The following is a 20,500-nucleotide window of genomic DNA, read 5'->3' on the forward strand; positions in this document are numbered from 1 at the left end:
TAGCGCGCTATAGCGGCGCTATAGCGTTTTTGGACACAAAACGCTAAGCTATACAATTAAAACACGCTATTTGAGCTACAGACGCTATAGCGTTTATCGCGTACCAAATTAGCTAATGGGTTTGATAAACGCTATGACGCGATAAACGTTTTTTATCGAGTACCAAATTAGCTAATGGGTTTAAACCCGATATTTTTTTTTGCACCACCCCCTACAAAAATCCTGGATCCACCCCTGCCGATTGATTTGTTTTCTTAGAATTTGAATGTAAATATTAATTTGTAACCACATAAATGAATGAACCGAATCATTGATTCTCAATCCTTAACCACAGAAAATAAATGATCCGTATAAAGATTCTAAGAATGTTTTAATTCTTTCTATAACATTGAAATATTGATCATCTTTCTAAACTTATAATATTATTTAATACATTTCTAAAGATAAAAAATTATGTCCAAAGTCCAAACTCCCAGCTCCAAAGTATTATATCCATTCAATCTACTATTTTGTGCTCCACTCGTTACTTTAATGGGCCTCCTCCTTCTCCTCATCCTCTGCAATTAAATAATTGCAGACTATGATTATCTTTTGATGTAAATCATACAATTTCACTTTTATTGCAGAGCACCCAAGAGATGAACAGAAGGAAATATATCAATTATCAAATGACCTTTGTTGGAGCTCTCTAACCATGGCATCTACATTGAGTTTAAGCCCAAAATCACCTATTCCATTACTTCCACAAAAAACCCAATTCAAATCTCAAAATCTCTATCCCTTGACAAGAAGTTTGATTTCATTTGATTCTGACAAGAAAGGAAACCAGACTGAATTGTTAAAAAAGAAGCATCTCTGTTGTGTCTCTACCCCAAAACAGGAGGTGGATGTGGTGGAGAAGAGAGAGAATGAGAGAGAAATTGAGTACCTAGTGAGAGAATGTGGATGGGGAGTGAGAAAATTGCACAGAGTTGGGGAAGAGGTAAGGATGGCAGCATATGTGCAAGCTGAGGCATTTTATGAACCCATGGGATTTTTCAATGGCTTCTTTTATGAATTTTTTAAAGTAAGTGATTTCAAATTTTTGGAATTTATTCTTCTTTTTAGGTTTCAGCATTATCACTTCTTAAAGTGGGTATCTTGCTATTAACCTTAATTAGAAAGATAATTAAATAAAAACCAACTTTTACAAACATTAATTGGGTATCTTGGAATGGTATTTTCAAACAAAGAGCTTAAATTTTGGAAACTTCTAAATTTGAAATTTTGTTTCATGCTGAACAAGACAGGCTGAGGTGCTTGCGGATCTCATGATCAGAATGCGAAATTCAGCAACCGACAGGTTATCTTTAACAAGGCCATATATTTCTCTTGTTTTAATTACTAAAGATTATCTTGATATACCATCTATAATTGTTTTGAGTTACCTATCTGTAATGGTAGAACATGATTTAAATAGTTTCTTCCAGATTTATAGATTATGAATTTATATATATAGGTACGCTTGTCTAGTGGCTGAATCGATAAACGAATCGACGGCTTTGCAAGAGATTGTAGGCGTTGTTGATGTAACGGTACAAAGAGATGAAGATGTACTGGTACATCTCAATGGCACTGAAGAGTACCTTTATATCTCAGGAATTGCAGTACTGAAGAAGTTCAGGTGTGCTTATGAAAATTGAAAGTAAACATTTAAAATACTTCTAATTAATATAGTTCATACATAGCTCTTAAAAAATGAATTTACTTGGAGAAAGTCGATTAATTCAAGTCCCAGAAACGATTACCGCTGTAACATTGACAAAATCCATCTGAGTCAAAAAGGTACATTACTGGTGAAGCTGTATATTATATCAAAGAAACAAATTTTTCATTTTTGGAAAATAAAATATCAATTTGTCTGGAAACAAATTGATGTTTTTTTCTTTTCTTTAAAAATGGCAAGGACTGAACCAAAGTTTCGGTCCAAGCATGGGTTTATTGAAACTTTGGTTCGGTCACCTTTCAGTTAGACGTGTACTCCACTGGCAACACAGATCCTGAAAATGGGAGGTCACTGAAACTTTGATTTGGTCATTCGTCCCCTAGAATTGGTCACCCTCTGTAGAATTTTGAAAAAAAGGTGTGACAAAGAGGTGATCGAACCAAAGTTTCGGTCAACCCATGCCCGAACCGAAACTTCGGTTCAATCCTTGCTATATTTGGAAATCTATCTTGACAATTCGATTTTTTATTTCTAAATATAAAAAAATTGCCAAAGAAAGGTAACAAGTGTACAACATCAAACAAAACGGTACATTTGTGTTGGGTCCTAGGCAATGCTGGTACCGGACAAAGTTACCCTAGATTCATACCAGTGATTCCGAATTTCCCACGTGAAATTTTCTTTATATCCTTTTAATTTTTTTAAAATTCGAAACTGGGCTAAATATTATTTGCGCACACATTATGTCCTTTAGTATGTTTGTGCAGATCATATGATTTGAGAATGTTGAACAACTTTAATTTTGTGTATGATAGGAGGCAAAAAGTAGGAACTGTGCTTCTAAAAGCATGTGACGCATTGTCAGAACAATGGAGGTACAACTACTTAGCTCTGAGAGCATATGAGGATGATCTCGGTGCACGCCGTTTGTATTCGAGTGCGGGATACAGTGTCGTGGCAAGAGATCCCCTTTGGTGGGCAATGCTCGGCATGAGACGCCGTGTTTTGATGATTAAGCAGTCTAATTTTGAAGATTTGCAAAGTTGCTTACCAACATAGTTGAAAGTGTTACATATTTAGAGTATACATTGGTTCCTTGGATATATAAATTAAATTAGTGAAACAAGGTTAATAGATAGTGTAGCTTTGGTTGTTAATGAAGATAAAGAAACAAATGACAATCTTACAATGAGAGTTTAAATATCTTCATTTTTTTTGTTTCCATCATATCTCTATTTTATAATTTTCTATTAACAAAAATTTTAAACATCAATTTTAAATAAAACTGTTAGATATAATTCGTATTATTTTTTCTACATATAAATAGAAAAAATATTACTTTTCAATTTTAAATTTTATATGAATTAATAAGTTGAAAATTCTAATCCGTAATTATAAACTCTTGAGACTAATCAAAACAAAATCGAAATGTTATGATTTACATGTGCACAGAGAAAATATATAAATCATATAACATTTTATTTTAAAATTTTAAATTACTTAAATTCAAAAAATTAAGGCATTTGAACTCCTACTTGTAAGCAAAGCTCAAAATTTTATTGACAATATTTTGATAATTGAAGAATCGGTAACTACTGAGAGAAATGTAGTGTATTAATATATTATTATTTGTTTTTCTCAACGCATAGATTTAATTCAATAGCATCAACAAGTAATTAAAATCATGTTCAAGTTTCAAAGTGATACATAATTGGGGGATCATGAGACAGATCCAACCCAATCCAATCAGCACCTCATAGCAGAATAAAAAGGCACAAAGTAATTAACTATAAAACTCGCAAATCAAAACAAAAAAGTTCAGTAAAACTATGCCAATCAAATATTAGGCAACGACACGAAACACACATGATCAACACAACACAAGATTATGAAATGATGGAAAACAAAAAAAAAAATAATAATAAAAAACTGGCTTTACATCTCTCTCTCTCTCTCTCTCTCTAAACAATAATGTTAGGTGCGCAAGGCCATAAACAAACTCTGCCTTCTAGCATGCTCTGGTACAAGGCGTTCTAGTACTTCAGGAGGTATACCGACGACCTCTGATAAACATTTAGATATATCAGCATTCTTCATGTAATAAAAACTAACCTCAATGTTTTTACTATTCTGGAGGGGTGTTCATTGGATCTAATTTATTTGGTTTTCAACCGGACTGACTAATTTTGGAATAAATGGTTCAGTTTTTTAGTTTAAACGGTTTGGTTGAATTTTTGAATTACGTCGGTTTTTGGTTCGGTTTAATCTCTCTTATTTTGGTTCAATCAATCAAACTGAAATTTACTTTATATTTACTTTAGTTTTTTATATTTGGTTCGGTTTAACCTCTTATTTTGGTTTGACTAATATATCTCGATATTTATTTCTATATATGATTATAAATGTATTTCTTGATGTATTGAAATCTGACGTTTTGAAAATATAATCTCTCTTATTTCGGTTCAACCAAACAAAAAAAATTTACTTCGATGTTTCTTTTTGTTCGGTTGTTATTTGGCTAACAAGTTTAATTCGGTTGGTTCGGTTAGATTTTTGAGAACTGAATAAATTTTTGGTTTGAACACCCCTAATTCTGGTTAGAAATGTAAAATTAGAAACAATATGTTTTTTACCTTGAGATTTGAAATTGAAGAGAGGAGGAAAAGGCCGGCCATTCGGTAAGCGAGAATTTGGGTCCCTTAGCTCATCAAAGAATGGGTGCATACAAGCTTCCAACTATTCATGTTTTATTTCAAAATTAGCATCTTTTAAGTTAATTTAAACATACAGCTTTAAAGAAACAAAGTAACCTAAATTGCTAAATGTCCTTCAATTATCAAGATAATGCAAAATACTAGGGACTGAATTTGAATTTCTCAATTTCTTGTCAAAATGGGGGGATACTGTCAGATACCGCAAAAATGGATTATGGACTTCTATTAATAATAGATGACTGATGCTTTTTTCTTGCAATTTATGATAAAAAGGTAGGGATTTCTTTGCATATTAGCAATAAACTGAACTCACAGCAGTGCATCTGAGATTTGGTGAGTATTGGAGAAATCTGCTAACAAGATCTACTGCTTCAGGAGGTAGCCTTTTCTGAAAAACCTAAAAGCACAAGAAAAAAAGGTCAATTATTATTTTAAAAAATGACAATTTATAGGTTTCATTTTTTGAAACAGAAGCTAGGTTGGGCTTGGATCCATCACAGAATAGGGAATAGAAGAGGGTTCAAATGCCTCCATTTTTAGAGCTACAATAACAGTTAGATATGATCTTATATTATTTTCTCTATGCACACGTAAAAGATCACAACATTTCAATTTTGTTTTGATTAGTACCAAGAGCTTGCAAAAATACACCGATGTGGATAAATTCTAAATGTTGATTTTTCAACTTTTTGATAATTTTTATGTACATGTAGATAAAATGATATATAGATCACATCTAACAGTTTTGTTTTGACATATACATTTTAGAATTTTTGTTATTAGAAAATTAAAAGGTGGAGGCATGATAGAGGCACAAAAAATAAAGGCATTTGAACCCTCCTCTAGTAAATAATTTAATGTATACTTGGCTAAAATCAAAGTGTTATGTATACCCCTGCATGAAAGATCATTGGTTGCTTCCCCAATATTGGCAACCCCTTCCATGCTCATCAACATACAAGGGCATTTTGGTCAATTTTGAATGGAAGGTATATTTCGCACATTCACAGAATTACAAATAATAATGTCAGGTTTTGCAAGGTACATAACATCGCACCAAAAAGCAGTGAATTAATTACCTTATGCCATGGATGAGCCTTAATTTGGGGAAACTTGAACTCGGTGTAGTTAGGGTTCATGCATTTTATTTCCTCTCTTGTTGGAGTACCTAACACCTTCACAAGTTCATTCAACGTAAATCTACTGTATGTGTCAATGCATACATATAAGAGTGAGGCTATGGTAATATGCATATTACAGAGCGGGCCTGCGCATGGATTCAAATCTCTGTTTTTAAAGTCCAAATAGTCAATCTGAACCGTTTAACATGATCTTCATGTAAAAATGTACTTGTAAACAATATTTTTATATTTTTTTAGATAGGTGAAAATTCTGGACCATCCAAAAGTAGTGATTTTCTACCTATGTAAAAAATAGTAAAAAAATTCTAAAAATGTAAAATTTGGTGTGCAAGTACATTTTTACATGAAGATCATGTTTAACGGTTTGAATGAACTACTTAAACTTTCAAAATAGAAATATAAATCCATAGCACGGGTCGATTTGTAATACGCATATTACCATAACCTCAATCTACATATAAAATAAGTTATCTGAAGTAAGACAAATAATATACTAACCTTTATGATTTCAACCAGTTGGTCAACCCCACTATCTCCAGGAAATAATGGCTACAGAAAAATCAAAGAGGATTTTTTTATTACCAGATTGAAAGAAAGGATATATTCCTGGAAAACAAGTATCTCATACCCATTTAAATAGAAAGAGAAACAATGATAGAAGGACATTTCAACACGTAATATATTTTTCATTATTTGCAGTGCTACAAATGAAATAGCAACTAAATACTGAAAAGAGGTACCTGTCCCAGTAGCAACTCAGCCATTACACAACCAGTAGACCACAAGTCAATGGCGGTTGTATACTCTGTTGCACCAAATATTAACTCTGGTGCACGATAATATCTTGAGCATATGTATGATATATTTGGTTCTCCTTTCACCTTAGACCAAAATTAAAAAAAAAAAAGGAATTGAAAACAAAATCCAGAAAGTATAAGGTATTATTATATTTGTTGGAAATTTTTATTATCTTTTTAGATAGGTTCAAGATCACTGTTTTTGGATGGTCCAGAATCTTCTAAAAAACAGTGATTTTTTTACCCATCTAAAAAAATAGTAAAAAATTTCCCAAAAAAATATAAAATTTGCTCTCCAAGCGCATTTTAATATGGAGATCATGTTGAGCAATTCAGATCAACTATTTCGATTTTGAAAACGTAGATAAGGATGTGAGGCATGATTGGGGAACAAAAAAAATGGGGCATTTTAACCCTGCTCTATTACAAAAAGATCCTTAAAAAAGATAATTGGGTCACAAGCATTTCCTAGAAAGAAAAAATCAAATAATCTGATTACTAGCTTACCAGAACCTTAGCGCTACCAAAGTCGCATAATTTAAGCTGATGAGTATGTGGATTCACCTGAAACAAAAATTTCAACAAATTTAAATGAAAATTTATGATTAATGACAAAATAAGAACTCAAATCTAATTATTCTACATGATAGATCTTTTACTTGACATAGGCCAACAAGAAAAACTCACAAGTAAATTTTGCGGTTTGATATCACGATGGCAGATACCAATGCTATTATGTATATAAGCAAGCGCCCTACATATCTGTACAAATTAAAGAACCTCTTTAGTATTAAAAATGTAAATGAACAATGTGTACCAATTTTTTCATCGGTACCATAAAAAAATATCAAAATTTCACCCATACCATTGATTTTGGGCAATTTCATTTTTTGAATTATTCAGCAGCAGCTGTTGAAATCTGCGTTATTCTCATTTGAAAAACCGGTCGTCTCATAACACAGATTTCAACTGCTGAATAATTCAGCGGTTATGGTATAAAATGAAATTGTCCGAAATCAGATATTTGTTTAATTCTTTTTTTTTTCTATGAATAAAAAATTGGCAATGTGTGTGTGTGTGTGTGTGAGAGAGAGAGAGATAGAGAGAGTGGAGACCTGGTAGGTATACAACTTAACATAAAGAAGGGGCATGCGCTGGTGGGAACGGGTATACTGCCTGGCGACCCGGTTTACAGTATCTGGTACAAAATCCAGTACCAAGTTCAGGTACACCTGATCTCTGTCGGTGGTAGAATAGAAGTAATGCTTGAGAGAGACTATGTTGGGGTGCTCTAACATTTGCATTATCTGTAATTCCCTGTTTTTGTATCTTTTATCTTGTAGCACCTTTTTTATGGCCACTATTTCTCCCGTTTCTCTGCATTTCGCCTAAAAAGAAAGATAGATTTCATTTAGTAAAGAAGATCAATTGACTAGACTGTCAAGAAGTGAAAAAATTTGGCATCTGTGCTTGAGAATTGTTGGATATCTTCAATCTTCAAGTACTTTTTATATTTTTTTTTCTTTTTTATTTTGGAAAGTTCATGTGTTGGTTCTGAAACTTACAAAGTGAAAGTAGTTGGTTTTTCATCAACTTTTTTTTTCTTTTGGTTAAGTTTTTGTTCTAATTTCATTTTAGGGCACAATTGCATACCCGGGTTTTCTAGATGAGGCACTGTACTGTTAATCTTTTTCTATTATTTTTTTTGCTTCTCTACACTTTGTATGAAAAAGCTTATAACAGTAAGCAAAAAGCAAAGATAGAGGCAGCTGCTTTCCCAAGCTACAAATAAAATCCTAATTCAGATTCATTTGTGCAATTAAGCATCAACTTAGCTCCAATTAGGGTTTAGTAATGCAATTAAGTTATTAGTTATTTAGTTATCTAATTTTTCTTTATTTAACCCTAATTTTGCAATATATCACATTTATACCTTAAGCCCCAATTATATTCAATTTAACTAAAACAAAACTTAACCAAATAACAGTCTCAGAATAAGTAAATTTTAACTAGGATCTATAGATGTACCTGGAAGACAGTGCCGAAAGAGCCAGTTCCGACAACATGCTCAGCTATGTAGCTTATTCTCTGTTAAATCACTCAACAAATTAGTAACAAATCATAATTTCAAATAATTTTAACCTTGCTGAGGTAATATCATGAAGCTCAATTTTATTTGATCTTTTAACTGGAAATTTCATAGAATTACAAGGGGCAAACGTGGAAGATGGACAAGACCTGTTTTGCCACACCGTTTCTGCCCCCTATTGTTGTTGATATAACATGGCCGGCTTCGGTACCTGGTCCATCAACAATTTCAGGCTCGCTATCCTAAGAATATAAAATAAACATGAATTTGCGCAAATAACAATATAAAAAGATATTATCAAATATTTAATGTACTATAAAAACCAACATAAATGGTTTCACAAATTTTATTCATGAGAAAGCTGATAGTTCTTTCAATAATATATCTTTTCATGTACACCTAGTCACCAAATAAGTAGAAGTCCAAAAATTAACTTGCTAAAAAAAAAAAATACCCTGTTAGACTGTCAGAGTCAACATGAATTTTGCAAATAACAATATAAGAGATAATATCAAACATTTTATGGACTATAAAAACCAACATTAATGACTTGCCAAAATTTATTCATGAGAAAGCCATAGTTATTGCAATAATATATCTTTTCATGTACACCAAATAATTACAAATCTAAAAACTTTATCTTGAAAAAAAAAAAATACCATGTCAGAGTCAAAATCTGGCCTGGTGTCTTTCGGTAATATATCTTTTCATGTGCCATTTATACCTATTCATCAAATAACTAAAAATCTAAGACTTGATAAAAAAAAAAAAAAAAATATTACCCTGTCAGAGTCAAAATCTGGCCTGGTGTCGTTTATCCGCAATGAGGTGAAATCTCTCTGAAGCCAATCAGTGGAACTTGATGACCCCTTAATACCAGTATTTCTCGAACTGCCGATACCACTGTGCTTTACACTTCCCATTACTTGATTAGATATTGAACTCTCTGTTGATCAAACTTTCATTACAGAAAAGAACCTGTGTGCAAAGATTTGATAACATGGGATACTGAGATTAATTTATTTCACTAGCAAGTTTAATATACTGAAATTATAAAAATTATTGATAGATAATAAATTATAAAAAATACAAATTAAGAGAACAAAAGTAACAAATTTGGAGAGAACAAAGGCACAGACTTACAATAATTTTTCGATTTAGTCTTTTTTTTTTCTAAGCAAGGTGCACATCAGAAGAGGCCTTAAACCACATTTCCCCCGCAAAATTTTCCCAAATTAGTCAGTTGTCGTCATAAATGAACCGATAAATTAGGTTAAAAATCAAGTTTTGAATCAAACAGGAAAGACAACAACAACTTCCCTATTTTGAGGAGCAGATCGAACTAAATTCAATTTTTATCCGTTTAAAACCATACAGTTTCTGATAAGTCATCAATTTAGCTAACAAAAATTCAACCGAAATTATCAATTTGAGAGGAAACAAAAAACGGCTTTAAACAGGAATCAATCAGTTTGATAGAATCAAAGTTTCCAAATTTGCAAACCTGGAGCGAAATATCACCACGAGAGAGACCTCAGAGATCAAGCATGGGGCATTTGCCTCCCGAACCAAACCTAAATCTCTCTCCCCTCTCTCTCCTCTCTCTCCTCTCTCTCTCGGTGCGTTGGTAGTGAGAGTGAGTGAGAGGCGCTTTTTCTTTTTTTTTACTCTTCCTCTTAGGAGAAAGAAAACTGTAGCTATATTTGCAGATATGACCTCGTTATTGTACAAAATCATTTTTAAATCCTTTGAGGATGGATTTTGCTTTTTCTCGAGAAGAAGACCATTTAATTTATTTTTTTGATTGAATGGGGTAAAACATTTAACAGAGTAGTTTTGACTTCATGCAGCACAGAAATCATATGCAGCTTGTTTTGATTCTATAGTACTTAGTACTTACGCTGCATTAAGCCAAAACTTCTCTGTTAAAACATTTACCCATTGAATGCATGATGCGCTTTTTGAGAAGGAATATACTTGTTAAGTTTGGGATATACTTTTTAGTAGAAATCATAAAAGCACTGAAACCGAATCGTCTGCCTCCGGGGGGCAGGAAATTCCTGCCCCCAGAGTCTCTGCAGGGTAGGACCGGTTACTGTTTAAGGGTTTAACTATTGTTACTGTTTTTAAATGGGCCCCACCCGCAGAGATTCTGGGGGTAGAAATTTCCTTCCCCCGGGGGGCAGACGATTCGGTCTCAAAAGCACTATTACGCGTCCGCCAATAGGACAGTGATAAAATTTCAATTTTTTTATGTTTTAATCCAACTTAATTACTCAAATTGTCCAACAAATGGTGTCTTGATATAAATATATGATGATACAATTAACATGATTATAAAATGTATACATGCTACTTCTGACAAACAAAATTTAGGATGAAAATTATTTGGTTTAAAAAAAAACTCGTAGTATATATGATGACTTAATTTTGAATGTTTCTTATGTAATAAATATAAAATTTTTAATTTAATCGTTAAAAAAATATGAAATAAAATTTAGGAATTTAGGAAAGCCACAATAAAATGTTCGGGTCCGAACCATAGTTTTTGACACAAACGAGAGGATGGATCTCATTTATTCAAATCTCTATTCTTTAAAAATGTTTATATTGTCAGACTTTCGTTTGATTTTTTTTTCAATTGAAAATAAGTATGGATTGAGATATCTTATTTCGACAATCATTAATCATGTCTTTATTTTAATATTTTTTTATATTTGGAATTTTTTATTTATCAAATAACAAGCCTGAAATTAATTATTAATTATTTACGGCTCAGGAAAACAGCAATTCATGTATATCTTTGATAAATATTTTTCTATTAAAGAATTCATAGGGATATATCTACAAAAGTAGACAGACCTTTAAAATATCAGTTGATAAATATCCAGTGCTTATCATCAAATGAATCTTTATTAATTATTTTTAGAATTTTAGGAAGGTATGTTCTGACTCCTAGTCACCATCACAGTCTATTGATTTTCAGACAGTCTCTTTATGACTATTAAAATTATATTAATTATGTCGTTTTCTTTTGTTTCTTGTCATTTTCTAATTTTTATTATTTGTTCAATTTTGCTTTATATTTTTATTTTCCTTTCTAAAATTTAAAATACAAACGGTCAAGTTGGCGTCCATATTAAAATATACTAAAAAAACACATTTTATATATATTTTGTTTAAATATAATATTTTTAAATAAGTATAAAAATACTGTTTAAAAAAATATACAAATAGTTAAAAGCAGTCTATTTATGAGTATTAAAAAATATATTAATTGCATCATTTTCTTTAGTTGTCATTTTGTAAGGTATATGTTAAAAAGGTAAGAGTTGATTAAATTTTATTATTATTTTCTGTTTTTAGAGTTAAAACAATCGATTCAAACGGTTAACATGATCTTCGTATTAAAATATAATTTAAAAAATATATATATATTTAAAAAATATATTATTTTAAAAAATAAGTATAAAGTTACTTTTTTAATTACCCATCATTAAAAACAGTATATTTATGAGTATTAAAAAATATATTAATTGTGTCTTTTTTGTCGTCTTCTGAGGTAAAGGTTAAAAAGGTAATTAGTACTGCAAGTCTGCAACTGCGTCTGGTCTTTTGACTGATGCCTTGACCACCTATTTGTCCTCTTCGAATAGGTAAATAATATAAGGATGAGGCTATGGTGCTATATATATATATATACGCCACACATCGATCTGTCTTTAATATTAATATTTTTGCTTTTAAAGTTTTGAAATGTTCAACATTACTATCTAATGAATATATATATGGAAAGAGTTAAAAAAAACTTTTATTCTTATGTCTCCATCATTTTTCTATTTTGTAAAACTTAAATAATTCAAAATTTAGAGCTTAAAAATCAAAATAAACCATTGGATATGATCTACATCATTTTAACTATGCACGTGTAAAAAATTATGATATTTCAATGTTATTTTGATTGTCATCAAGAACTTGTAAAAAAACGTACTAATGTGGATAATTTATAGACGTTGATTTTTTAACTTATTGATTCACATAAAAGTAAAATTGAAATGTGATAATTTTTTGTGAGCACATAGATAAAATAACATAGATCACATCTAACGGTTTTATTTTAACTTTTAAGTTTCAAATTTTGAGTTATTAAAGTTTAAAAAAAATGAAGGCATTTCAACCCTCCTCTCTATATATATTCACTTCTAATTTAAATTGTATTTTTTTATAATTATTTTTAACTATACATTTAGATTGATAGAAAATTACTTGATTAAAAAATAGTGATTCTCTCCTATTTTAAGAAATAGAAAAAAGTTCTGAAAAAAAATAAAATTTGATGTTCAAATATATTTTCATATGACACTCATGTTAAGCAATTCAGATTAACTGATTGAACTTTGAAAAACGAAAGTATTAATCGAAGTACAAATTAATGTGCTCCATGCATAGTAGCATAGCCTCACTCAATATTATAATTTAAAAAGGTAACAAACAAAATAAATAAGGACAAATGTGATGGTTAATCTTTGTATTTTAGATAGACATGAGATTTTGTGTGACAGCTATTAGTTTGATTTTTCTCACTTTAATATCATGATGGTCATTGAAAACAAAGTATAATTTATGTCCAATAAAACATGTATCATGTTTCATGATTTTTTTTTGTAATAACTATTTGTCTGTAAATATTTTATAAATAAAATAGGAAAAGTTAGATGTGAATGGTTGAAATGTCTTCATAAATTAAATTGAAAATAAGAGAATGGTTCAAATGTCTTCATTTTCTATATCTCCATCATATTTTATTTTAAAAATTTTAATAACTCAAAATTTAAAATACAAAAATCAAAATATAATTATTGAATATGATCTACATCATTTTATTTATGTATGTGTAAAAAATTATGACATTTCAACTTTATTTTAGTTGTCATCAAGAGCTTGTAAAAACGTACTGATGTGGATAATTTCTAGACGTTGTTTTTTCAACTTATTGATTCACATAAAAACAAAACAAAAATATTATAATTTTTATAAGTACATAAAAAAATAACATAAAACACATCTAACAGTTTTATTTTGATGTTTATAATTTAAATTTTGAAATATTAATGTTTTAAAAATAGAGATACGATGAAAGCACAAAAAATGAAATTATTTGAACTCTTCTTATTGAACATATATTATTTTTAAAAAAAACTTTCATGTAGATGTGAGATATTCAGCTATTTTGTAACATTTTTTTTTGGACTACATTAGTCTTTGTTTGAGAAATATAAGCTTGCACTTAATCTGTTCAAAGAGATGATTGTTACCCATTCTGACAATTTTTTATGTGTTCTTTTGATTTTGTGTTCAAATTCCGAGGGGGAGCACATGCAACTAGCTAAAGGTTGCGGGAATGATGTTAAAGGTCACATGTTTATTTTTTTTAATATGGATTAAGTTAATTACTTTATCTTACTTTTATATTTTATATCATGATTTAAATTATTGTTTAGATTAATCAATATAGAAGAGTAATATGTTAGAAAATGATTGTCTATGACAGTGAGCTCTATATACAAAGTAAGTATGGAGTAAATTAATCTGTCCAAAGAGCAATGAAAGGGAAGGGAGGTAGCACATGCTCAGACCGGAGCTGCTCGGCATTCACTCGCTCCACAAGTGAGGAGATCGGAGAGAAAAGGAAGGGAAATGTCACTGTACCATGAGGAACTCCACGCACAAAAGTTATGAAATTTGTCCCCCCCCCCCCCCCCCCCCCCCCCCTCCCCCCCCAATTTGAGGTGTAGAAAAGAGGTTAAATCAAATTTGCATTATTTATTTTCCCTTTCGTTCTCTTTCTCTATGCAACTTCTTTCTTAAACACAGTGATTCTCTATGCAACTTCTTTCTGCAACACGGCGATTTTCAAACGGTGGCTTCTGATAGTAAAAAAAAGTGGTTTATGATTAATTTAGTATAAAGTCAAATGGTCAAAAAATGATGAATAATTAATGTATTATAATAAACTTTTAAACTTTTTTTTTTTAATTGCTTGACTTTATAATAAATTAATTCAAAAAAATTAGATGTGCAAACAATTAACAAGTGAAGTAGATCAGTTTCAACTGTTTGAACTATAGAAAACCTGGTTTTCTCCTATATCTATCAAATGTTACAATAAAATAAATGAAAGTTTTTGAATAATATTTTGTTTTAGAAAATTAAAAAAAACTTTTTAATATACTAAATGTAATTTCAGTGCTTATTTTGTTCTCTTCAAATAACTTTTGTGAGTCATTATCGTTAGTTTAGCAAATTGCAAATTTATTATTACATACAATTCAATAATGAAAAAAATAATCAATTATAGTGCTAGGAATCTTGACATGATCAGACGGTTTTGATGCCATGCGAGGATTCGAAAATGATATCTTGATGTATGATTTTAGTTTTTTTTTTTGTGAGTCATTATCTATGTGTCGCTTGATAGTTCAATTAAAGAAAATTTGTCAAATTGAATTCTCTCTAAAATTAATTCCGCTTATTTGCGGTGTTGCAATAAGCAATTAATCTCAATTAATCTCAATTAATCTAAAATGTTAAAAAGATATTTTAAATAGAGAGACGAAAGATAAAACAAGTGCAAACTCCAATACCACTAATCTAAAAAATTAATCTAAATTGTTCTCTGAAAAATATTAAAAAAAAAATCAATCAATCAATCAATTAATCAATCATCAGAACCAGTAAACAATTGGTTTAGTTAGTGTTTAGTAATAAACAGGAAGCCACTCAGAGCCATTGATGAAATCTACGCCTAGAAATGGTTCAACCTCATCTTTGCTGAACTGGCGGGCCCACTCTGCACGGTGTTTTGGATCTCCACCTGGACCATGACAATCATGCTCCCCTATCATTAGCCCCCTTCACAAGTCAATAAAAAACGATTAGTTTCTTATCCATTTATTTTACATTGCTATTCTTTTTCTTTCTTTTTTTTCTTTTTTTTTTGCAAATTAGTAATTGCACTCCATACTTTAATTACAAAGAGTATTCAGATTCTCTACTGTTTCCAATGAAATTCAACCAAAAAAAAAAAAAACATTTTGGGTTATTTAAATAGGGTCCTTCTTAATTTGAGAAATGAAGGTTGTTATAATTAACAAGCAAATTCAGGTTATAAATTGCAAAGAAAAATACAGGATAATAGTACATAATTTCTTCTAATTATTGTACTTAATTTCTTTCTTTTTATATATTCTGTGTTTGTATATTTAAAATATACCTTTTGTTTTTGTGAGAAGGGTTACTTCACCCAATTTTTTTTTTTTCATACAAAGTGTACATCAGGGACATATTTAAAGGTCAATTAGGAATAGTTAAGCCACCACTATGAATTAAAAATTAGGAGTTTTATCCTTTATAGTTTGCATTTTTTTTTTTAGAAGTATTATACCTTTTAACCCCTCTTATAATTAAAATAAAATTACACTGCAATAACTTGTTCAACATGTACACTCAATCTCAATTTTTTTAGTTCTACCCCTGTATGATAATATATACAACACAATGAATGCCAAGAACTAATTAAGAAATATAGAAGGGTTAAAATAAAGTAGTGAACAGATTACCTGGTGTCGCCGGAGTAGCTCCAGTTGGTCCATCCTACGGGACTGATCGTTTTGGAGAAATAGGTATTCGCAAAAATGACACGCGAGAAAGGTTCATTGGCTCGCCCGAGATAAACCTCTCCGACGCCATACACCTTACCTTTCAAGAATACAAAACCGCTAGTACATTTCTCGGATTTCCTGTTCTGGGCTGTGATCGAGCCAAGGATGTCGTTCCGGCCATCCGGTAGCACAAAGATCTCACAACTCTACATTTATTTATGGTTATCAGTTCAAACAATGTGCAGATATCTCTGTAAATGGTACCACACCAATCATTCACAATTGGTAAATGGTACCAGCACAACTCATAATGCATTTGCCAGAACACTGTGTATGTAATGTGCCTGGTACTACTTCATAGACTATATTGAAAGCAGATAACATTTCATTCTGTAGCTCTGCATCTTTATAATGTCTGGTGAACAATGCTTGGGATGTTATTTCATACATGTGTTCAATTATTTCCTTTACTTGAGAAACAACCAAAATCCTCTAGTTTCCTTCTCTTTTGGTTCATTTTCAGCATTTGTGGCAACACTATATTGTTCATCCCAACCCCACAAGGCAAAAGCAGAAGATAAAATAAAAATAAAAAACCCAACCAAATTTTATAGATAGTAACTTCCAAGAAAAGTCAAGCAAATTAATGAAATTTGATGACTTTACAAAGTGAGTAAGAAAAAATATAAATTTGATGACTTGATCCCTCCTCATTTCTATGAGTTCTATAGCAAGCAAACAACACAAAACAAATAGAGAGTGTGTTGTCATATATAGTTTGGCTGTGTAAATTTGTAGGTTTTAAAATGTAGTAGAGTTGTAATTAAAATTGCTCAGCGAGTTATGTAAGAATATTTTTAGTAATCAACATGAGATAATTTAATTTTATAGTTATATACTCAACATTAAATTAGGAGGTAATTAATGCTCTTGATTAAACTTGCCTGAAAGAGAGATTGCCCGCTACCGAAGATGAAGTCGATGTTGCCTTGAATGTAACAACTCTCGTAATAATGGCGGCCCCGGTGATCGAAGAGAGTGTTGTGGGGGCTGTAAAATCCACAGTGGTAAAAAGCCACCTTGTCTCCGGCGACCTTCGCCGCAACTGATTGGTTTCGAGCCAAGTTCGGATGATCCCTTTCAGCATTATTCTAAAATATTCAACATGCATTTACAGTTATTGATTATTCTAAAATATTCAACATGCATTTACAGTTACAAGATGAATGGTTTGGATCGGTTATTTGAACTTTGAATCCGGTAATTTATAGTCTAATGTACAAAAATACCTATACATTGCAATGTACGGTAGCCTTACTCTCTCTCTCTCTCTATATATATATATTCTTTCAATTGCCATCAAAGTTATAAAATTTGTGATCTCTCTTTACAATTGTTAGTCTTATATAGAAAAACACCTTGTTACATAATAATGATTAAACATGAAAAAAACAAAAAATACAATTTATACACCTGAATTTAAATAACTTAATGTTTCACATGCCAAAGATATCTTTTCCTTTTAAAGTAACCAGAGAAGGACACTTAACCTATTGATTTAATTATTTATTTTTTAAAAAATATAAAATATACTTAAGATTAAAAAAAAAATAGAAAATTTATGCCTCACCCTAATTTTTATTTTATTTTATTTTATTAAAAATATGATTCTATTAATTTCTATGTTTGTTTACAAAAAAGTACTGAATATTTAAAATAATTATAAAATATTGAACCTTGAATGTGACACCAAAGGCGATAAAGTTGCTGGCTTCGACGTTGAAGGTGGCCGATTTCGTGTTGTCACTGGAGCACTCGTCCCATACAATGGTTGTTTTTCCCTTCCCATTTCCTCTTAGATAAATGTAAGGCTTGTTCTCAGGCACTACTACCTGCTCTCTGCAAAATTATAATTAAAATTAGTATGAAATGCAACTGTTATAGAAAAAATTGAAAATAACTTAGAGCATTTTTATTTCTAAAATTAATTAGAAATTTCCACGTTGGATTAAATTGGAGGCTGATAATTAACCCCGCACCTCCCACCCCGCAATTAACCCCGCACAAAATGCCAAAAAACTCCAGCTGTCATTTTTTTTTCATAAGGTATTAATACTTACGTACAGAAGTATTTATCTCTAAAAACGAAAGTATTTATCTTTAAGCACGAAAGTATTTAGGGGACCATACAAGTTTTTTTCATGGAAGGTGGGGGGAATCTCAAATCACATGGGGGACCATGCACGTTTTTAGAGGTGGGTTTTTTTATCTCATTTCAATCTCGTCCACATTTCTCACAATCTATGAGAAATTTTGCGAATCTAAAACCACGAATGTTTTCTACGTAATTTTCTCTTTCAAATGAGATCTATGATGACATACTTCCGAGCAAGTCGTTACAGAAGTATTTATCTCTCATCGTGCAAGTATTTATATTTATACTTGAAAGTATTTTTTTGCATATAATACTTATAATACTTGATATTAATACTTTCATATGTCAGTATAAATACTTATAATACATGATATTAATACTTTCATATGTCAGTATAAACATTTATAATACTTGATATTAATACTTTCATATATCAGTATAAATACTTATAATAATTGATAGTAATACTTTCATATATCTGTATAGGTATAAATACTTGCACGATGAGGGATAAATACTTTTGTAACGACTTGTCCGAAAGTATGTCATCATGGATCTCATTTGAAAGAGAAAATTACGTAAAAAACGTTCGTGGTTTTAGATTTGCAAAATTTTGTCATAGATCGTGAGAAATGTGAACAAGATTGAAATGAGATAAAACTAATTTGGAGAGAGATAGAGTGGGGGGATGGTGGGGGATGGAATTGGGGGGAGTAATATAATTGTTCTAAAAATTATAATTAAAAGTCCAATGTGAAATTAGCAATTAATAATTATCGAATGAGAATCCACAATTTGCCAATGTAGAAATTAGAAAGTGATTTATTTTAAATAAAGTTTGCTAATAATTATGAAATTCTCATAAATATCAAAAATTTGAAAAGAAATTGTCCGGCCCGTTGGATTAAAAATTAGAATAGAAAGTCCAATACATGATAACGCCAAGATCCTATAAATATCTAACCAAACATAAGATTAAAAAAGAATTTAATGTTTTTTCTTCATGGAGAGAATCAATTAATATTAAGATATGATCAAGAATATTATATATATTTACATCCCCTAATAAGAAGTAAAGTTTACAATGTAACTAATTGCGGTTAATCAAATAGGAGCATGACTCATATTCTTACTCAAAAAAAAAAAAAAAAAAAAAATGAATGACAGTAAACACAATTGGATGGACACGATGTTTCTCGTACAATTTGCATGTCCTTATGATTTAAAAATAAAAGAGCATTAATTGGTTGAAAAATGATGTCTTCAAAAAACTTATTTTGGCAATCACAATTATCGATTTGAAAATTAATTTACGTGTTTTACAACATTTCCATAGACCACACGGACTAAACTATATATATAATTTGTGAGTATTTGATCATCGATCAAATATTTGTAAAACAAAACAACTAATTTAAAATTCCAAATCAATGAACCGATGATGAAATCAATTTTCAAATTTGCCTAATTTGATTCATAACCTATACATACATCTTCAACTTTTAAATAATAATAATATATTAAAGACAATGCCCTTTATATGAAAGCAGGAGCGGAAGAATGTATAAGCAAAGGGTGCTAAGCACCCCGTATGAATTAAAAATTTTCATTTTTATCCTTCAAAACCATGACAAAAAAAATACTATTAGTCCTTCTCATAAAATGAAATTATATAACACTTCCTTCCAATCTCATTTTTTAATTTCGTTTATGGGTGAGAGGTGTTGCGAATTCAAAATTCGGATAAAAATTATCTATGAATATTAGAATTTGAAATGCCAAAACTTCATTTTTCTTATAGAAGAAAAAAGAGAAATCAACTCTGAATTAATTAATATACCTATATATGCCTGCTTTGACATGAACAACAACCCATTGAGAATTCCCTTCTGGCACTGCATCAATGGCTGCCTGAACCGATTTGTACTGTTCCTCGGGACCCACTTTATAGGTTTGTTTTACTTGGATCTTAGAATTCAACACCTTTGCATCAATCAAAGGTTTCTTGGTGTCTGTAGAATCCACTATTAATAAAAAAATGGAACAAAGAGACAAGAACAACACCACCAAACCACCGCTGGAGCTACACGGCCTAGCCATTTTATTTTACTAATTGGATAGCAAATGGATTTCTTTGATTTTTGGAGAGAGAAAGAGAGAAGAGGAGGATAAATATAGAGATTTGTTGTGGTTGGTTGGTGTCAGGTAAAAGGAACAAACGCGTCTAGCTGGACAGT

General features: G+C 30.6%; 3 protein-coding genes across 4 annotated transcripts; 1 reads left to right on the forward strand and 2 right to left on the reverse strand.

Annotated features, from left to right (window-relative positions):
• The first annotated feature begins 668 nt into the window (after positions 1-668).
• LOC144564824 (Acyl-CoA N-acyltransferases (NAT) superfamily protein) lies at positions 669-2,929 on the forward strand. Its single transcript, XM_078314435.1, has 4 exons — positions 669-1,066; positions 1,290-1,342; positions 1,499-1,663; positions 2,521-2,929. Exons 1-4 carry the CDS (start codon positions 695-697, stop codon positions 2,762-2,764), a joined length of 834 nt encoding a protein of 277 aa, XP_078170561.1. The 5' UTR covers positions 669-694; the 3' UTR covers positions 2,765-2,929.
• Positions 2,930-3,384: 455 nt separating this feature from the next.
• Positions 3,385-10,151, reverse strand: LOC144564822 (shaggy-related protein kinase kappa-like). Of its 2 annotated transcripts, none has more exons than XM_078314434.1 (13): positions 9,952-10,151; positions 9,230-9,425; positions 8,597-8,689; positions 8,387-8,446; positions 7,474-7,746; positions 7,046-7,120; positions 6,866-6,922; positions 6,302-6,442; positions 6,060-6,110; positions 5,499-5,594; positions 4,733-4,816; positions 4,339-4,441; positions 3,385-3,768 (listed from the first exon to the last, which is right to left on the reverse strand). In XM_078314434.1, the coding sequence occupies exons 2-13, from the start codon at positions 9,368-9,370 to the stop codon at positions 3,680-3,682; spliced, it is 1,263 nt and encodes a 420-aa protein (XP_078170560.1). In that variant the 5' UTR covers positions 9,371-9,425; positions 9,952-10,151; the 3' UTR covers positions 3,385-3,679. The 2 variants fall into 2 exon arrangements, with proteins under 2 accessions (XP_078170560.1, XP_078170559.1); XM_078314433.1 differs by having other exon boundaries at positions 9,230-9,432; positions 9,951-10,103.
• A 4,906-nt stretch (positions 10,152-15,057) lies between these two features.
• On the reverse strand, positions 15,058-20,495 carry LOC144564514 (putative pectinesterase 67). The gene is made up of 6 exons (XM_078314110.1): positions 20,104-20,495; positions 17,845-18,007; positions 17,037-17,259; positions 16,808-16,833; positions 16,067-16,314; positions 15,058-15,359 (listed from the first exon to the last, which is right to left on the reverse strand). The coding sequence occupies exons 1-6, from the start codon at positions 20,361-20,363 to the stop codon at positions 15,206-15,208; spliced, it is 1,074 nt and encodes a 357-aa protein (XP_078170236.1). The 5' UTR covers positions 20,364-20,495; the 3' UTR covers positions 15,058-15,205.
• Positions 20,496-20,500: the final 5 nt, after the last annotated feature.

Source organism: Carex rostrata, chromosome 13 (genome assembly GCF_964058835.1).
Source record: "Carex rostrata chromosome 13, lpCarRost1.2, whole genome shotgun sequence".
NCBI lineage: Eukaryota > Viridiplantae > Streptophyta > Magnoliopsida > Poales > Cyperaceae > Carex > Carex rostrata.